This window comes from Oryx dammah, unplaced genomic scaffold (assembly GCF_014754425.2).
Source record: "Oryx dammah isolate SB20612 unplaced genomic scaffold, SCBI_Odam_1.1 HiC_scaffold_9, whole genome shotgun sequence".
NCBI lineage: Eukaryota > Metazoa > Chordata > Mammalia > Artiodactyla > Bovidae > Oryx > Oryx dammah.
The window spans coordinates 3,225,233-3,244,529 of NW_024070193.1; the positions used below are offsets into that span (position 1 = coordinate 3,225,233).

Below are 19,297 nucleotides of genomic sequence, written 5' to 3' on the forward strand. Positions count from 1 at the left end.
GTCTGGGTGACATGTCTGGGTCCATGTGTCTGGGTGACGTGTCTGGGACCCATGTGTGGGTGACGTCGGGGTCCATGTGTCTGGGTGACGTGTCTGGGTCCATGTGTCTGGGACACATGTCTGGGTCCATGTGTCTGGGACATGGCATGCTGGGCCCGTGTGTCTCCGTGACGAGGCCAGTAGGCAGGCACTCACATTACTGCACAGTGGCCCTGTTTTCAGGCCTGGGTCCTCTGGGGCCCTCTTGGAATGAGGATGTTGAGATGGAGACCAGAGGCGTTGTGGTCAGGGAAGGGGCTGAGGGTCCTCGGATAGTAGAGCTAGAGGTGGCTGAGAGGGCCTGTGAGCTCCTGTGCTCAGGGTCAGCTAGAGGGGGAGCAGGGTGGATCTTGGGCCTGAAACCAGAGACTCCCCTCAGTCACCCCACCCCAGGGCTGCCCGGGGCTGTGGAGAGGACCGCCAGCCTCTGCAGACACGGGGAAGTGGGAATAGCCAGCACCGGGAAAGCCTGCCCCCACTCCAGCTCTGGGTTAGCGGCGGGGGGGGGCACCCCTTCTCTCGGGTCACACGGAACCCCCACCCCATCCCACCCCTCCTGGCTGGGTGCCGTCTCGGGAGGGCCGGGAGCTCAGGTCTTGGAGGCGCCTGTGTCCCCCACCGTGGGCACAGATGCTCACCTCCCTCCCCGCGGCTTGTCTCGCTGCAGAGCGGCCCCTGAGCATGAGCTTCCCCCTCTCCTCCGCCCGCTTCTCGAGCAGCGCCTTCTCGTCCGTCTTCCACAGCATCAACCCCTCGGCCTTCAGGAAGCAGAGGAAAGTCCCGTCAGCCCTGACGGAGGTGAGGCGGGTGTAGGGCTGCCTTCCTGGGGGCCAGGGGGATTGAGAATGTTTGGGGTCCTCAGACCCCCTGCCCTAGCCAGACCAGGCTCTTGAGGACACGTTAGAGAGCATCCCTCACGGGAGACGTTCTGGCTAGTGCTCACGAAGGTCACCCTGAAGCACAGGCTGTCTCCTGGGTGTGACCAAGAAGACCCCCGCCGGGGGCAGAGAACAGGAGCCCGAATGGCTGTCAGAGGTGCGGGGAGACACGTCGCCCCCCAGCCTTGGCCCATCCCCAGACGCACACAGCACTTCAGCACTTGGGTCTAAAGCTGCTCGGCCTGGCTCAGCCCTCCCGAGTCTGGTCCCCTCAAACCGCATCCCTGTCTCATCCTGGGGATCCCATACCGGCTCAGGAGGTGAGCCTCCTCAAGGCCGTAGGACTCTTTCCAGGAAAACTCAGAATTAGCCCAACTCAATTCCTTTCTGCAGACAGAACCAGATTATTGACTGTATTCTAATCATAGCCACAAACGAATGTGTGCCCGTGAATATACAAGCTGTCAAAAGAAGAGTGAGCAGCTGTTACCAAGTATTTTTAAATATTCATTATTGACTAGCAGGTGGCAAGGATTCAAAAAGTGTTAGGGATGAAAATTTTAAGTGAGTATGGTTCTATCCATTAGCTTAATTCCTTTTGCATCTTAAAAATCTTGGAAGTTAACACTTACGTGATAACAATTTTTTTTCTCAAAAACACAAGAATGTGTGATGAGAATTGAGTTTCTCTCTCTCCCTCCCCAGACTCCTTCAGTCCCACCTCTCAAAGTTAACTGCCGTCAGATTTCTTACGGATCCTTCCAGAAATGTTTATGCATATACATAATTAAGATAGACAATCATAGATCCTTTTTTTAACTCAAAAGAAGATACTCTGAAGCTTCCATACATTTCTTTCACTTAATCCATCTTTGATATCATAATTTCACATTAGCTTGTCCACATAAATTTCACACTTCTTACACTGTATGGCTGTCTCATCATTTATTAACTAGTCTCCTCCCACAAACTGAGAAAAGACCACCCTCTCACTCCCACAGTCCTCTCAACAGGAGCTGAACTCACGGAACCTGTGTGTGCCATGGGTACAGAGTTTGAGAACCAGTGTCCTCACCTTTCAGGCATCAGGCCACTGTGATCCAGGTGCCGTGTGGACCTGCCCTGAGCCATGTTGGCAGGTTTTGCCCAAAGCAACAATCTTTTTATTACTCAACAAGGACTACACTGTGGGCTCCGCCGCAGCCCCAGAAGCAATGTGCCCCCACCTCCCGCCACCCTCTCCCCAGCCCCCGGGAGCCCCTGCTTCCCAGGGGACGGTCTGCTGGAGCGCTGTCCCAGGAGCATCTGATGGGGGCAGATTGCAGACTCTGGGAGCTGCTCTGGCAGGTCAGCTGTGGGGAGAGGAGGCCTGTCCGAGTTAGGGGGGGGCAGTCCTGGGGACCCAAGAGGGGCAAGTTCCTTGCCCAGTACTTCTCCAAACACCTGGCTGGTTGTAGCTTCCTCTCGCTACACTGCAGTTCCCTGACCTTGAGAACATTTGCCGAGAGCTCTGAGTTCTTGCCCTCTCTTCAGCGAAGTCAGGATTTCATCTTTGGTAGATCCAGCCCCCCAAATCTTCTGGGCCTGTTTCCCCACCTATGAACTGAGAAAGTCAGATGAAATTATTTTGTAACCTGATCTTCTTGCTCTTGCATTAAGGTGAATGTTTATGGAGCACTTAACTGTGGGTCAGGCACCGTACCTGACCAGTACCTGTCTGACGTACTTTGATTCCAGTTTTAACTAGTCAGGACACTGAGACATACAGGAAGTAAGTGGTCTCACCTCACCCCTCTAGTGGCTGCTAGAGTCTATGTTGGAACCCGAGATGGGTCTTACTCCAGGCCTGTGATCTTAGCCCCTGTGAGAGGCTTGTTCAAAAGACCACACCATTGCTACTACTAAAAGAAAGAGAGAAGTCGGTCAGTCGTGTCCGACTCTTTGTGACCCCGTGGATTGTAGCCTGCCAGGCTCCTCTGTCGGTGGGATTCTCCAGACAGGAGTACTGGAGTGGGTGGCCATTTCCTTCTCTAGGGTATCTTCCCAACCCAGAGATAGAACTCGGGTCTCCGGCATTGCAGGCAGACACTTTATCCTCTGAGCCACCAGGGAAGCCCAATTCTAAGAGGCGTTAACAAACTCATTAGGCAGGAGATCATACAACCTTTTAGGGAAACAGTTAAAGAAAGGATCCCATCTTAAATGTGAGAAAAAAGTAAGCTGAAAAGCATAAGAACCAATTTTATGAGGAAGAAACTTTCACCTAGATAGATCCCTGCAGCTTTGAGATTTGGGGTCTTGAGGGGCCGAGAGGAGAGAACCAGGAATCTGGCTCACCGCCAGAGGGCAGCACTCCCGCAGGCAGGTTTCGACGCGCGGCTCCCGGGTCCCTGCAGTCAGTCCTGTCCCTCAGACACGGCGCTGTGGCCGATGCGCCGCGAGGCCGCCCGAGCGCCCCGGCTGCAGAGCGGCACGGGGGCCGCGCCGCGAGGCCACCCGAGCGCCCCGGCTGCAGAGCGGCACGGGGGCCGCGCCGGCCGCTTGGCAGTGACATTTAGGCCCCGTCGGAACCGTGTCCACCCCGGCGCCTTGACCGCCCCGCTTGCTTCCCTCCGCCAGGTGGCCGCCTCCGGAGAGGGCTCCGCCATCAGCGGCTACCTCAGCCGGTGTAAGAAGGGCAAGAGGCACTGGAAGAAGCTCTGGTTCGTCATCAAAGGCAAAGTGCTGTACACCTACGCGGCCCGAGAGGTAGCGTGCTCCCCGCCTTCTCTGCTCTCCTGTCGGGGCCGGGGTGGGGGCGTGAGCCTCGCCTCCCACGGGCCGCGCGGGGCGCCCGCTCGGGGCCACGTCGGGCAGGCCTTCTCCGAGGGGCGCCGCGCCGACGCACGGCCGCGTCTCAGCTCCCAGGAGCCGGCCGCTCCCGCGTGGGCCCAGGCGGTGCGGCGGGCAGGGCCGGGGCCGGGCGGGGGGCAGCAGTGCAGGGCGCTGCCCGAAAGAGAGCGCCTTGCTGCCCTCCGCTTCTGTTGTTGGGGCCGGAACCCAAGAGCCTGAGGAAGCTACCGTCCTCTGTGTCTGTGCATCGGTCAGGGAACCGTATTGCCTCGTGCATGGCAGCTCTTCTGCTAAAGAAGCCTGACGTTCACGTGCGTCACATCTGAGACTTTCATCTGCTGAGATACAGCGGGGAGACGGCCCTGGTCCAGCCCGCTTCTGCAGAAGAGGGTGTGAGCGTGGCTGCGCGGCCGGGGGCGCGCTGGGCCTGGCTCGGGCTGAACCTGTGGGATAAGGTGAAAGATTTACCGGGTCCAGACCCCACCGTCTGTCTGATGGTTTCCCCAGGTGAAATCCACTTTGAAAAACGGCCTTAAATGCGTTCTCCCCTCCTGCAGAGGGTGGGCGCTTCACCCACGGGGATGAGCACACCATCACAGGGCGGGCCCTTCTCCCCTGAGCACGGGTGCTGGCGACCGGGCAGAAGGCACGGCCCCCTGGGGGGAATGAAGCTCCCCTCACGAGGGACCTGCAGCTGTGGCGGTTCCTGACACACAGAGGGGACCCCTGTGGGCATGCGGGAACTACCCCCTCCCCGAGGCGGGGTGGCCTCTGAAACCTGGGTTCTGAGAGAACTGAGTGGACACTTTGTGAGGCTTCTTCCCAGCAGCGCTTTAGAGGGGCTGCACAGGGGTGCCTTGTAGGTCCCCGAGGTGTGGAGAGCTCCCAGCTGTGCTGAGAGCCGGTCCTTCCTCCACAGAGCAGCTCGTGGAAAACAATCTTGGGGAGTAAAAGCTATTGACAGTTAACCAACCATCAGAGTGTGGATCCTATCTTGAGAGTGGAAAAGCCAGAGGCTCTATGTCCTGAGCGACGGTTGTCGCGGAAGTGACAGCCTGGGTTGGTTTTCAAAGATGGATTTCAGGATGCTTCCAAAGCCGCTTCTTCAGAGAGAGGAACTTGTATAGTTGCTCAGGAAGCCTAAACCAGTGACAGGGCCAAGCTTTCAAATTCCATCAAAAGGAGATTTGGTAAAGAGGATGGGCAGATTTCACTGTCTCTACTGCCATGCACCTCCATCATGTACCCTGAGGTAACCCAAAGCTGATGTAACTTGCTACTCAGTATCAGCCCTGGGAGAGCGTGCTTGTCAGATATATATAGGAATCTTTTACATTTTTCCCCAATATTTTATTATGTAGTTAATATATTTATTAGTATTACAAAAAGTTTCAAACATAAAGAAACATTGAAGGAATTTTTATTATACAGGCAACATTTTACTGTACTTAATCAAGTATCTATTAGTCTCTCGTCCATCTTGCTTTTTGATGCTTTTCAAGTATAATTTGCCCTGAAAAGTGAAAGTGAAAGCCACTCAGTGAAAGTGAAAGTTGCTCATTCCTGTCCAGCTGTTCCCAACCCAGGCCAGAAGACTGGAGTGGGTAGCTGTTCCCTTCTCCAGGGGATCTCCCCAATCCAGAGATCAAACCCAGGTCTCCTCCATTGCAGGTGGATTCTTTACCAGCTGAGCCACCAGGGAAGCCCAAGAATACTGGAGTGGGGAGCCTATCCCTTCTCCAGGGGATCGCCCCGACCCAGGAATCAAACCGAGGTCTCCTGCACTGCAGGCGGATTCTTTACCACCTGAGCTAATTCTCCCTAAGAGTTCAATATTTGTGTTATTTTTTTTTCTTTTGAAGTACAACTTAGATATGATGAAGTACACCGATATTGATACTATTTGTTGAGTTTCGACTAATGCATACCCCTGTAAATCCTCACCTCACCCCCATCCCCAGAGGCAACACACTGGGTTTTATTTTTTTCCTACCATATATTAGTTATATCTTTTAGATCTTCAGATAAGTGGAATCATGGATGGCTTTTTCCCCTCAACACGATGTTTTTAAGAGTCATCCGTATTGTTGCGTACAGTTGGCCATGCCCTTTTATGGCTGAGTAGTATTCCATTTTGTGAATATACCTCTTTGTTTATCCATTCACCAGTTGAAGGACATTTGAGTTGTTTCCAATTTGAGGTGATTATGAAAAAAGCCAGTTTAAACTTTTGCATACAGGTTTATGTGTGAAAATAGGTTTTTATTTTGCCTTGGGTGAATACCTAGGAATGGAATTTCTGGATCACAGAACGCTATACATATGGTCTTTCAGAATTTACCAGGTAGTTTTCCAAAATGGTGTGGCATTTTACAGTCTCTGCAACAATGTAGGTAAATTTGGGAGTTCTGTTTGCTCCATGTTTGTTAGCCCTTGGTATTGCCAGTCTTTAATTTTAGCCATTCTGGTGAAAGGGTAGTAGTATCTTAATGTGGTTTTAATTCTTGATAGTAAGCCTTGTGTAAGCCCTCCAGCTTTGTTCTTTTTAAAGGTGGTTTTGGGTCTTTCGTGTTTCTATATAAATGTGTCAATTTCAATAAAAATGTCTGTTAAGATTATGACAGGGATTATTGAATCTATATATCAATCTGGGGAGAATTAACATCATAGCCATATTGAATCTTCCAATCCATGAATAATTCATTTATTTAATTCTTTAAATTCTGCATTTAATGTTTATACTTTTTAGTATAGAGATTTTTATACCTCTCTCATTTCTGTTACCTTTATTCCTAAGTATTTTATTTTTGGATGCAGTTTTGAATGGAGCTTATTTTCTAGTGTTCACTGATGGTACAAAAATATTTTTAAAAAACAACAATTAATTATCCTGTGCCATCGCTAAATTCATTATTAGTTCTGGTAGTTGTTTTGTAATCAAACATGTCCTTTTGAAGCACAGGTAGTTTTGCTTCTTCTTTTCTGATCTTCATGTCTTTTACTTCTTTTTCTCGCCTTAATGCAATGGCTAGCATCTCCAGTGCAGTGCTGAATTTAATTGGTAACGGGCAGTGTCCTCTTGCTTTGTCTCAGTCTTAGGGGGAAAGCATTAAGTATTTCGCTATTGAGTATGATGATATTGGTGGGTATTTTATAGATACCCTTTGTCAGATTAAGGAAGTTCCCTTCTGTTTATTTATTGGCTGCACTGAGTCTTTGTTGGTGCACCAGGGCTCTCTCCATTTGCAGTGAGCAGGGGCTACTGTTCTCTGCGGTGAGCTGGATTCCACGGCTTCTCTCGTTGCAGAGCCCGGGCTCTACGCACGCAGCCTCAATAGTTGTAGCACATGGGCATAGCTGCTCTCTGGCATGTGGAATCTTCCTGAAGCAGGGATCAGAGCCATGTCCTCTGCATTGGCAGATGGATTCTTATCCACTGTACCACCAGGAAGACCCAGGAAGTTCCCGTCTGTTCCCTAGTTTACTAAGAGTTTTTATCACGAGTGCATGTTGAATTTTGTCAAATGTTTTTTTCTGATCCAGCGGTCTTAGAAAGTTGATTGCGTTTTATACACAAATTTAACTCCTCCTTCTCTCCCACAGTCATTCTAAATCTCTGTTCATGATCTTATTAAATTGTGTTCTTTATGAACATGTATTTGTGCATAAATATGGGTGTGTTTATTATAAAAAGTTCTTTATCTACATATAAGAAGCTCTTTCTTTTTCCACCGAGCTCCATGATTTTAAGCCCGGATGCCCTGAGTGCTCCATACTGAAGCACTGTGAAAGAGACCGTGGGGGGCTGAGCACAGAATACATTAACAGGGTTAATGACAGTGGGAAATCCGAGTCGCTGACACACCGAATCCGGGGAAGGAATGCGCAGTTTTAGGTGTTCGTGAGTTCCAATGCTGGCCCTGCCCCTTCCACGCTGTGTGCATACCTTCCCTGAGCCTCAGTTTCTTCTTAGCGTGGGGGTGACACCTTTCATGAAGATTAAACAAGATAATGTGGAAGTCCCAGGACTCTGTAAACACTGTCGCAGAGTGTTAAGTCTCTTTTCCTCCTCGTGACTGGTGCTGGCAAGAAGTAGGGGTGAAGAGCGTTGGATGCTCAGCTGCTGATGGGCATCTTGCCATGTTTAACGTCCGTTTCCCCTCTGCCTCTCCGCAGGACACAGTGGCCTTGGAGAGTATGCCCCTGCTTGGCTTCACCGTTGCGCCAGGCAAGGAGGAGGGCAGCAGCGAAGCCAGCCCTACGTTTCATCTTTACCACAAGAAAACCCTATTTTATAGCTTCAAAGCTGAGGATAGCAGTTCGGCTCAGAGGTACCCATAACTAGTCCTGCGTTCTCCCGTCTCCTCTCTCAGAAGGGAGCCAGCTGTCACCCTGGGCTTTGGCTTCTGTTCTTCTCCGGCCCTCCCGCCCTGTCAGGTTCCCTCGGGCCACAGCAGAAGAGCAGGTTGAAGTTCCCGGGCGGACCTCAGACAGACTGTGGGTGGGGTTCCGGACCACGCAGTGCAGCGCGTGCGGCAGTCCAGGGAGTCCCGAGCTTTTTGGTTTCCCAGTGCATACACAAGCTCTGTTTATCCTGTAGTCTGTTAACTGTGCAATCACCTCATGTCTACAAAAGTGTGCATTCCTTCGCTGGAAAACGCTTTATTGCTAAAAGTACTAACCCTCATCTGGGCCTTTTAAGAATGCATCATCTTTTTGTGGTAGTAACATCAAAGACCACTGGTCACAGACCACCACAACAAATCGACTAACAATGGAGAAGTCTGAAATACAGTGAGAATTGCCAAAATGTGCTGCAGAGACACACAGTGAGCAAATACTGCTGGGAAAATGGTGCTGCTTGCTAGACTTGCTGGACACAGGGTTTCCACAAACCTTCAAATGTAGAGAAAGCGCAGTGTCTCTGAGCACAGGAAAGCAAAGCATGATACAGCGGGGTCTGCCTGCATTATGACTCATCCATACAGGCGTGCCTTGATTCAGCAACTGCGCTGCACTGCGGGCCTTTTGCTAAATGCGAGGGAAACACACAGAATAGGACCGGGTCGCTCACCTTGGGTTAATGCCACTGTTGTCCCATCACTCTTGGGTTCCGTGACCAGAGTTCCAGGCAGAACCGAGTGTCTCCTCACTTATGTGTTGCAGGTGGATCGAGGCCATGGAAGATGCGAGTGTGTTATAGCAGTCGCCGAGCATGTGGACTCAGAGGACACTCCTAGGTTGATGTGTGGACCCTTCCAGAAGCCAGCCCATGTCTCCACCCGTCTGGACACACAGCTGGATTCAGCACGGGGCCTGGCCTTCTTGGCTGTCACCCCCTCTCTCACACCTCCACAAGTGGACCCCTTAAGGGATATTTATGGACCTTTTCTGTCTTCGTGTTCTCCACCCTCCCCACTCCAGCGTAAACTATTTCCCTTTCCAGTAGTGCGTTAAAATTTAGTAACATGAAGACGTGGAAACCAGTAGGGAAGTACGTTGTAGAACTGCAGGCTTCTTAGCAGAAACAAGCTGTTACAGTTTTTTTTTCACTCCTGGTAAACATGATCACCTTTCATGTCGTTGATGTCGGTGCCTCAGGTGAAATGAAAAACAACCAGTAAATAACAGCTACTCTCATCAAAAAGCACTTTATTGTTTTACTGAGCAGCAACCTCTGGTTTGATTTTTTTTTTCCCCCCAAGGGACTTCCATAAGTCAGTGGTAGATGGAGTCCTATGGACTAATTTGCCACCAGCACTGGCTGTGGTGCACCAGCAGGTAACACCAGGAGGGTCCCCCTGGCCTCGGAGGGCGCAGGGCCAGGCAGCCCTGGAGCAGAAGCGGAGGACTGTCTCCTCCAAGCGAGCACTCACCCTGCAGACCAACGCGGCTTCCGAAAGGAGGAAACTGCCTCCTCCCTATAGCGGTCCTAACACCTCACCAGTGCTGGAAACTCGGCTGCTGGCAGACCCGGCCCTCACCCTGGAGGCCACTGCAGACCCTCCCGAGAGACGGGGTCTGCTTTAATTTATTGCGTGCCTTCCTGAGTTTACCCCGCACAGGCCGACAGCGATGTGCTTGTGAGAACTGTCCTTGTTTTCGACATCGTGGTCCTTCTGCTGTATTCCTGAAGCCTTGAAAGAGAGGAAAGGAGAGAAGACAAGATGCGATGGGAAGGTGAATTCGTGGTGTTGGCCAGTGGCTCTGGACACAGTTGAGGGAGCCTAGAATTGTGGCTTGATGCTCTGTGGGCCCCTGGGGCTTGGTCCCTTCCCGCTGATGACTGCTGCTCATGATGCTGGACGTGTTTTTACATAAAGCAGAGTGGCGGGGGGCCTCCTTGTTACTCTCATCGAAATAAAGAGCAATCATATCATTTTCTGATGTCTTGTCCCCACCTTCCTGTTGCCCTGTTCCCTAAAAAAAAAAAAAAAAAAAGGCAGTTGCTAACCAACGTTTTATAAAAAGCACCATCTCCGGGAATTAGCTTACATTAAATATTTTCAGGGGAATTTTTTTTTTTCTAGTTTGCAGTTCTTTAAAAATGTTTGGTTAAACATTTTGAGGACCCAGACTAATTGATGAGAGAGGTCTTCTTGTTAATTTTTGAGGACTTAACTCCCATGGAATCATTTTCACCATCAGGCATACTGAGATGGGCCTTCTAGATTCTTTGAGCCTTTAAAAAGCACAGCAAGGGGCTTCCCTGGTGGTCCAGAGGCTGAGGCTCCACGCTGTCAATCCAGGGGCCTGGTTTCATCCCAGGTCAGGGAACCAGATCCCATATGTTGCAACTAAGACTTTGAATGCCACACCTTCAGGCTGCAATGAAGCTCTAAGGTCCTGCCTGTACAGCTAAGACCTAGTGCAGCCAAATAAATAAATAATTTTTTAAATTTTTTAATTGAAAAATTTAATGTATATTTAATTAATATGTGTATATTTTTAAGTGCAGCAGGACTTGAGAGAGGAAGTGGGCACTTCCCCAGCCTTCCTCTGCTGCAGCCCCGGTATCAGTTTCTGAGCTCCAGGGAGAATTATGTGTCCAGAAGTCCCTTGAAGATTTCTTTCCCCGAGTAACATCGTATTTCTGATACTCTGTAAAGGAGCTGTGACAGGGCTTTTTATTGCCCCTGATAGAAACCCCGGTTGTAGATAGAACACACTGGATGGGTCTTGTAAAAGGAGGGAGCCACAGAGGTCTTCCACAGCTCTTGTGTGGCGGGGCCACAACCCGCCTGGTTACCTGGGCGCCTTTTTTTCTCCCTTCCCCCCCCCCCCCCCGGTTCTTGGTAGACTCATTTCATCCGATTTCTACTGGCCCACTTTGCTCGTTGTCCCTCACCCGCCCCTTTCTCTGTCTGACTTGTCTTACGTGTTCATATCACTGTCTGTCCGCTGGGTGAGCCCAGAGTAACTCAGGGGAAGCCACCCACCTGGCTGATGGCGCTGCTTCTCCCTGGGCCGGGAGGCTGGAGGAGCAGCCGCCCACGGCCCCGCAATTTACTGCTTCTCTGCCTCCCCGCTGGGGGTGCTGGGCAGCCCCTCCCGCATGTCCCTAGCAGAGTGCATTTCTAGGGAGGACGCTGTGCTGTGGCTCAGGAACCAGCAGCTCGGAGCCCCAGAGACCCTCCTGGCCCCCCAGAGTGTTCAGCGCACACCAGCTGTTTGTCAAAGTGGACCGCAGGCCCCGGCCCTGGAAGGCAGGTAGCACTCCCTTTAACTGTGGTGGTTTCACAGCTTTCCTGAGACTGGGTGCATCTCTCCAGCCTGGACGGGGCCTCATCAGCAGGAAGAAGTGTGATTGTGGTCACCGACACAGCGCACACGTGCACGTGGGAGTGTCTGGAGACGGTGTTTGAGGTCCTGGGTCCTCTTAAGGAAGCTTCTGGGTGTCAGAAATCCGCTGAGTTGCTCTACTCAGGCTGACAGACTCCCCTGGACACAGCCTGGGCCGGGGAGGCGTGGGGGCTGACGCCCAGGTGGTGTCGGTGCGTTCGCATCAGGGCTAAAGTGTGCAGCTCGGAGCCCTTTCTCCATCTAGTCCGACCTCTCGTTTGATTGATAATGGAGATGGCGTCGCTGAACAGCGAGGCTGTAAATCGGGCCGAGGCCACCTGGCCTGGGAGTGCTAGGAGTAGATGGAGGCCAGCTTTCTCTCTGCCTTGGAACAAAGTCAACAACATTCTGGAAGGTTCTTCCATTCATGGCTTCAGCCTGGGGTATGCGGCCTCTGTGAGCAGGGAGGCTTCCGGGCTTCCATGTGTTAACGGTCAGTTGAGGAGACGATTGTGTCCACACTAAGATGTCTGTTTTTCAGTAGCAAGGAAAAGGAAACTAACCTCATGCTGCGTTAGACAGCTAGGAGATCAGCTCAACCAGAGGCGGGAAAGCAGGGTGGTTTCAGGGCTGGACAGTGACTCCCAAGCTCCAGACTCTCTGGGTTTCTCTGACCTACTGTCCATTGTAAGCTTGATTTCAAGGCTGGTTCCCAAGACGCTGACCGCTGACCACCCCCAGTGGTGGGGGCTATAGCTTTTTCTTAGAAGCACTGAGCGGGCCCTGCACACGGCTGCCGGGCCACATTTAGTGAGCTGGTCACTGTGAAGGGCACCAAGGTGACCCGCATAGACCAGTCAGCTGGGGGAAAAGGAGCGGGGTGGGCCGGCTGCTGGGGACTCACCCCCAGGGGCCACTCTCTGGAACCACATCTTTTGAAAAGAAGACTGTGGTTTGGATTAGTGTAGTGCAAGGGCTCTGCCTTGCTGTGAATTTGGGGTATGTTTGGTGGGAGAGTAACTGACATAAGCGTTATCTGTTACATATATTGCTATTAATTTGTCCAAGGTAAGGAGCAGCGGCTGCGCTTTGCTGGAGCAGCCGTGAAGAGATACTCCACGCCCAAGGTAAGAGAAACCCAAGTAAGACAGTAGGTGTTGCAAGAGGGCATCAGAGGGTAGACACACTGAAACCATACTCACAGAAAACTAGTCAATCTAATCACACTAGGACCACAGCCTTGTCTAACTCAATAAAACTAAGCCATGCCCACGGGGCAACCCAAGATGGGTGGGTCATGGTGGAGAGGTCTGACAGGATGTGGTCCACTGGAGAAGGGAATGGCAAACTACTTCAGTATTCTTGTCTTTAGAACCCCATGAACAGTATGAAAAGGCAAAATGATAGGATACTGAAAGAGGAACTCCCCAGGTCAGTAGGTACCCAACACACTACTGGAGATCAGTGGAGAAATAACTCCAGAAAGAATGAAGGGATGGAGCCAAAGCAAAAACAATACCCAGCTGTGGATGTGACTGGTGATAGAAGCAAGGTCCGATGCTGTAAAGAGCAATATTGCATAGGAACCTGGAGTGTTAGGTCCATGAATCAAGGCAAATTGGAAGTGGTCAAACAGGAGATGGCAAGAGTAAACGTCGACATTCTAGGAATCAGCGAACTAAAATGGACTGGAATGGGTGAATTTAACTCAGATGACCATTATATCTACTACTGAGGGCAGGAATCTCTCAGAGGAAATGGAATAGCCATCATGGTCAACAAAAGAGTCTGAAATGCAGTACTTGGATGTAATCTCAAAAACAACAGAATGATCTCTGTTCGTTTCCAAGGCAAACCATTCAATATCACAGTAATCCAAGTCTATGCCCCGACCAGTAACGCTGAAGAAGCTGAAGTTGAACGGTTCTATGAAGACCTACAAGACCTTTTAGAACGAACACCCAAAAAAGTTGTCCTTTTCATTATAGGGGATTGGAATGCAAAAGTAGGAAGTCAAGAAACACCTGGAGTAACAGGCAAATTTGGCCTTGGAATGCGGAATGAAGCAGGGCAAAGGCTAATAGAGTTTTGCCAAGAAAATGCACTGGTCATAGCAAACACCCTCTTCCAGCAACACAAGAGAAGACTCTACACATGGACATCACCAGATGGTCAACACTGAAATCAGATTGATTATATTCTATGCAGCCAAAGATGGAGAAGCTCTATACAGTCAACAAAAACAAGACCAGGAGCTGACTGTGGCTTAGATCATGAACTCCTTATTACCAAATTCAGACTCAAATTGAAGAAAGTAGGTAAAACCGCTAGACCATTCAGGTATGACCTAAATCAAATCCCTTATGATTTTACAGTGGAAGTAAGAAATAGATTTAAAGGCCTAGATCTGATAGATAGAGTGCCTGATGAACTATGGAATGAGGTTCGTGACATTGTACAGGAGACAGGGATCAAGACCATCCCCATGGAAAAGAAATGCAAAAAAGCAAAATGGCTGTCTGGGGAGGCCTTACAAATAGCTGTGAAAAGAAGAGAGGCAAAAAGCAAAGGAGAAAAGGAAAGATATACCCATTTGAATGCAGAGTTCCAAAGAATAGCAAGGAGAGATAAGAAAGCCTTCTTCAGCGATCAATGCAAAGAAATAGAGGAAAAGAAGAGAATGGGAAAGACCAGAGATTTCTTCAGGAACATTAGAGATACCAAGGGAACATTTCATGCAAAGATGGGCTCGATAAAGGACAGAAATGGCATGGACCTAACAGAAGCAGAAGATATTAAGAAGAGGTGGCAAGAATACACAGAACTGTACAAAAAAGATCTTCACGACCCAGATAATCATGATGGTGTGATCACTCATCTAGAGCCAGACATCCTGGAATGTGAAGTCAAGTGGGCCTTAGAAAACATCACTATGAACAAAGCTAGTGGAGGTGATGGAATTCCAGTTGAGCTGTTTCAAATCCTGAAAGATGATGCTGTGAAAGTGCTGCACTCAATATGCCAGCAAATTTGGAAAACTCAGCAGTGGCCACAGGACTGGAAAAGGTCCGTTTTCATTCCAATCCCAAAGAAAGGCAATGCCAAAGAATGCTCAAACTACTGCACAATTGGACTCATCTCACATGCTAGTAAAGTAAATTCTCCAAGCCAGGCTTCAGCAATATGTGATCCATGAACTTCCTGATGTACAAGCTGGTTTTCGAAAAGGCAGAGGAACCAGAGATCAAATTGCCAACATCTGCTGGATCATGGAAAAAGCAAGAGTTCCAGAAAAACATCTATTTCTGCTTTATTGACTATGCCAAAGCCTTTGATTATGTGGATCATAATAAACTGTGGAAAATTCTGAAAGAGATGGGAATACCAGACCACCTGACCTGCCTCTTGAGAAACCTATATGCAGGTCAGGAAGCAACAGTTAGAACTGGACATGGTACAACAGACTGGTTCCAAATAGGAAAAGGAGTACGTCGAGGCTGTATATTGTCACCCTGCTTATTTAACTTCTGTGCAGAGTACATCACGAGAAATGCTGGACTGGAAGAAACACAAGCTGGAATCAAGATTGCCGGGAGAAATATCAATAACCTCAGATATGCAGATGACACCACCCTTATGGCAGAAAGTGAAGAGGAGCTAAAAAGCCTCTTGATGAAAGTGAAAGAGGAGAGTGAAAAAGTTGGCTTAAAGCTCAACATTCAGAAAACGAAGATCATGGCATCTGGTCCCATCACTTCATGGGAAATAGATGGGGAAACAGTAGAAACAGTGTCAGACTTTATTTTTGGGGGCTCCAAAATCACTGCAGATGGTGACTGCAGCCATGAAATTAAAAGATGCTTACTCCTTGGAAGAAAAGTTATGACCAACCTAGATAGCATATTCAAAAGCAGAGACATTACTTTGCCAACAAAGGTCCATCTAGTCAAGGCTATGGTTTTTCCTGTGGTCACGTATGGATGTGAGAGTTGGACTGTGAACAAGGATGAGCGCTGAAGAATTGATGCTTTTGAACTGTGGTGTTGGAGAAGACTCTTGAGAGTCCCTTGGACTGCAAGGAGATCCAACCATTCCATTCTGAAGGAGATTGGCCCTGGGATTTCTTTGGAAGGAATGATGCTAAAGCTGAAGCTCCAGTACTTTGGACACCTCATACAAAGAGCTGACTCGTTGGAAAAGACTCTGATGCTGGGAGGGATTGGGGGCAGGAGGAGAAGGGAACGACTGAGGATGAGATGGCTGGATGGCATCACGGACTCAATGGATGTGAGTCTGAGTGAACTCTGGGAGTTGGTGATGGACAGGGAGGCCTGGCGTGCTGCGATCCATCGGGTCGCAAAGAGTCGGACACGCCTGAGCGACTGAACTGAACTGACATAAGCGTTATTGGGGGCGTCTGTTACATATATTGCTATTTTACTTTAAGTGACTTTGGGGAAGCTGGTTTGATGTTACTTGTATTTTAAGCCCCTAATCCACCAATTACTAAATCAGCAGCCAACAGCACTGACCTCTCACAAGCTCCTAGGAGACGTTTGTGTGATTATTTACAACAAATAATAAATAGCAAGCATCTCGGCATGAAGGACTCTTAAGCACCTTAACCCCGATCCTCCATTTAATTGTCCCAAGGACCTGTTGGGGTGAGTTATTATTATTATTATCTCCATTTTGCAGATGAGGAAACTGGGGAATAGAAACCTTGTGTCACTAGCCTGGGGTCGCACACTCACAATCGGGAAACCTGTGCTTATAACTGCTGATATTCTTGAGTTATTAATATTTTCTGACTTGCAACGTGAAGTCCCTCCTAAAATCAACAGAAAACTCTGATGGCCGTGGACCAATCAGTAGGACCTTTTCCCCAAAGTCCTAACACACACTCGATGCATTTCATTACCCAACCACGTACGTAGTCCAGTGTTATTTCAGTATTTAATTGCAACGGTGAATACAGTTCTGTTTTTCTGCAGTCGTATGCACAAGGTTTGCTTCAACTTAAGTTGGGGTATTTAAAATCCAGCTTAATATTTAAAATCCAAAGTACACGTGCTTTAAAAAGTTTTAACATTTCATGCTTCTAGTGATTCAGTTGACACGTTAGGAGACACACGCACATATAAAGGATTTTTCAGGCTAGTGATCTTCGGGATTCATCACATGTTTCTCACATAATGGAATAGATTAGAATTTCTAAGATGTATTTATAAATAATAATCTAAACATTGGTCAATTACTTGCTATTCTCAAACCCTTTGTGAACTTTTATCCTGTGGCAAAGTCATGCCTGAAGGTTGCAGTTAATATGTGTCCTGTAAGAACGGATAGGTCTTATTTTGGGGTGGAAGCCATCATTCCCTTGCCACTCCAGTTCCTAGGGAGAGAGAACACCTCTGTGTCCCAGGTTGGGGGGGTCATGTCCCCAAGGGAAGGGGCTATTTCCAGAAGTGAAACCAAGCAGGGCACAGCCAGGGGCCTGTCGGTCATGTGAAGCCAGACCAGTGTTGTCGGGCTGACCACCCAGGTACCACATGCTACAGACAGAGCCTGGACCACTTTACCAAGGCTGCCCCCCTGGGGCGCGACAGGTAACACTGGTGGGGGAGCCAGCCCAGGGGACAGCTGTGTAGGTTCTGGGGCCTGAGATGGCCAGCATGAAGTGGAGTTCACCCCCACCTGGCCTGCGTGGCCTTGGGCTCCTCCGTGGCTCACCCCTCTCTTCTGGGGTTCCCTTCTCTAGGTCTGCAAGTGCCCTCGGGACACTGTGGACGTGCAGGCTGAGGATCTGGGCCTGGCAGGGTCTGGGGAGGTTTTCAGTCAAAGCTTGGTCTGTGGGCAGTGACCCCAGCTTGTGGCCAGGCTTGGAGTCAGCAGTGGAGAGTCAGATTCTGAGCCAAAGAGGAGACCCAAGGGCATCTGGAATGATGTGTTAGGAATGAGGGCTGTCACTGGTACCATGACAAGACTTCAAGGCACCTTTTAGAGTTCGACACTGTGCCAGACGATCTCAGGAGGAACACACAGCTGAGGCGGTGGACATCCGAGGGGAAACCAGCCCGCCTCGGTCAGACCTGGGACTGCAGAGCCGCTGCCTGGCACGGCAACATCCCCTTCCACAGAACTCTCAGGAGAAGCTTAATGCCCCGTGGCCACCCTCACAGTGTCCTGGTGATCACGGAGCGATTTTGCAGACACGCTGTGTACGTGACTGGGGTCTCTTCTGTGGACAGGTGATTGGCGATGTCTTACAGTAAAGGGCGTTCTGTGTTGGCAGAGCAGAGTGACGGGTCTCTTCTCTGTGCTGATCACCTTTCAAGGGTGTAACAGTGTGGGGAGTGAAAGAGAAGCTTGGACAAGAGAAAACCTGTATTCAGAAAGCACAGAGCAAAAAAGGGAAAAAAAGGCACCATAAATGAAGTTTCTTAAGTTACGAATCAGTGTCATGGATCTCAACCAGGACCCCGCCCTGCCTCACACAACAGAGAGCAAAGTAGAAGGCAGCAGAATATTCCATCATCGCCAGGGACCAGGTTCATGACATTTTTGTTTTAATCATATGTATATACATATATACTATATATATATGCGGCTTCTTGGGTGGCGCTAGTGCTAAAGAACCCGCCTGTCAATACAAAAGATGGAAGAGACGGGTTCAGTCCTTGGGTTGGGAAGATCCCCTGGAGGAGGGCGTGGCAGCCCACTGCAGTATTCTTGCCTGGAGAATCCCATGGACAGAGGAGCCTGGCGGGTTCACAGTCCACAGGGCTGCAAAGAGTCAGACACGACCGAAGTGGCTGGGCACACACACACGCCTACTATATATGATAAGCTGCTTGTTGATGTAAAATAAATTCATACTTAATAGATTATTGTCAAAACAATTTTTGAACCACTGGCTTAAGAGTATCAGGTAAGGGGGGAAAAATAAAGAGCACAAAGTTTCAATTAGACAAATTAAACCAAAACAGAAGAATTAAAGTCTTGGATTCAAAAGTCACGGCACTTGGTTTTATTTTCTAAAAGCTTCAAAATACTACAAAGAGGAAAATATATGAAATTCATGGCAAATCTACAAAAATTCTTTGTTTTTCTGGAAACTGTCTTTGCTGATTGAAACTCTGATCCACTCATAAATATTGACTTTCCTAGCACAAAGAAATGCTGATTCACCTGTCATTTCCGAAATGTCTTTGAACAAATCAAATTTCATGTTGAAACCTGGGGCCTCAAGAAGCAGCTAGATAACGAGGAAACATGCATTTCTTGGCTCCCTCCCAAAACCTACTGAAAGGACAGTAAATGAATAAAAAGATATAACCTGAAGGACAGAGAAAATCCAAGAGGCATATGGTATGGAAACTGTCATTTTTGGAAGATACAACATGCAGGGACAGTGACGGCTACCTTGGCACAGAACTTGAACACTAAAGTGCCCCCAGGGGGAGATGCCAGCCAGACACACTGGCCCCTGCTTCCCAAATAGGCTCAGAAGCCGGAGGCACAGGGTCTGGGAAGGCCACGATGAGGGTAGACAGGAGCGCCAGTTGAGTGTCTTATAAGGAACCCTGAGACCCTCATCCCCTGACCCCACGCTATACAGACTGCTCTGTAGTGACTGCTCTCCTCCTGCCCTGGCAGGAGACAGGAAGTTTATTCAAAATACAAGAACTAGAAGAGGAACAGGCCCCCATCTGCAACACACACACACACACTTTGGATTCAACTTCTAAATGGGGGGCGTGAGG

At 49.3% G+C, this 19,297-nt stretch overlaps 1 protein-coding gene across 3 annotated transcripts in view; it reads left to right on the forward strand.

Annotated features, from left to right (window-relative positions):
• The window catches only part of FGD5 (FYVE, RhoGEF and PH domain containing 5), a 117,381-nt gene extending 107,245 nt beyond the window's left edge, over positions 1-10,136 (forward strand). For all 3 annotated transcript variants that reach the window (XM_040246690.1, XM_040246691.1, XM_040246692.1), the window contains 4 exons: positions 707-837; positions 3,537-3,665; positions 7,926-8,080; positions 8,916-10,136. In XM_040246690.1, coding sequence (XP_040102624.1) covers positions 707-837; positions 3,537-3,665; positions 7,926-8,080; positions 8,916-8,952 — 452 coding nt within the window. In that variant the 3' untranslated portion in view covers positions 8,953-10,136. The remainder of the gene's footprint in view (positions 1-706; positions 838-3,536; positions 3,666-7,925; positions 8,081-8,915) is intronic.
• The last annotated feature ends 9,161 nt before the right edge of the window (positions 10,137-19,297 follow it).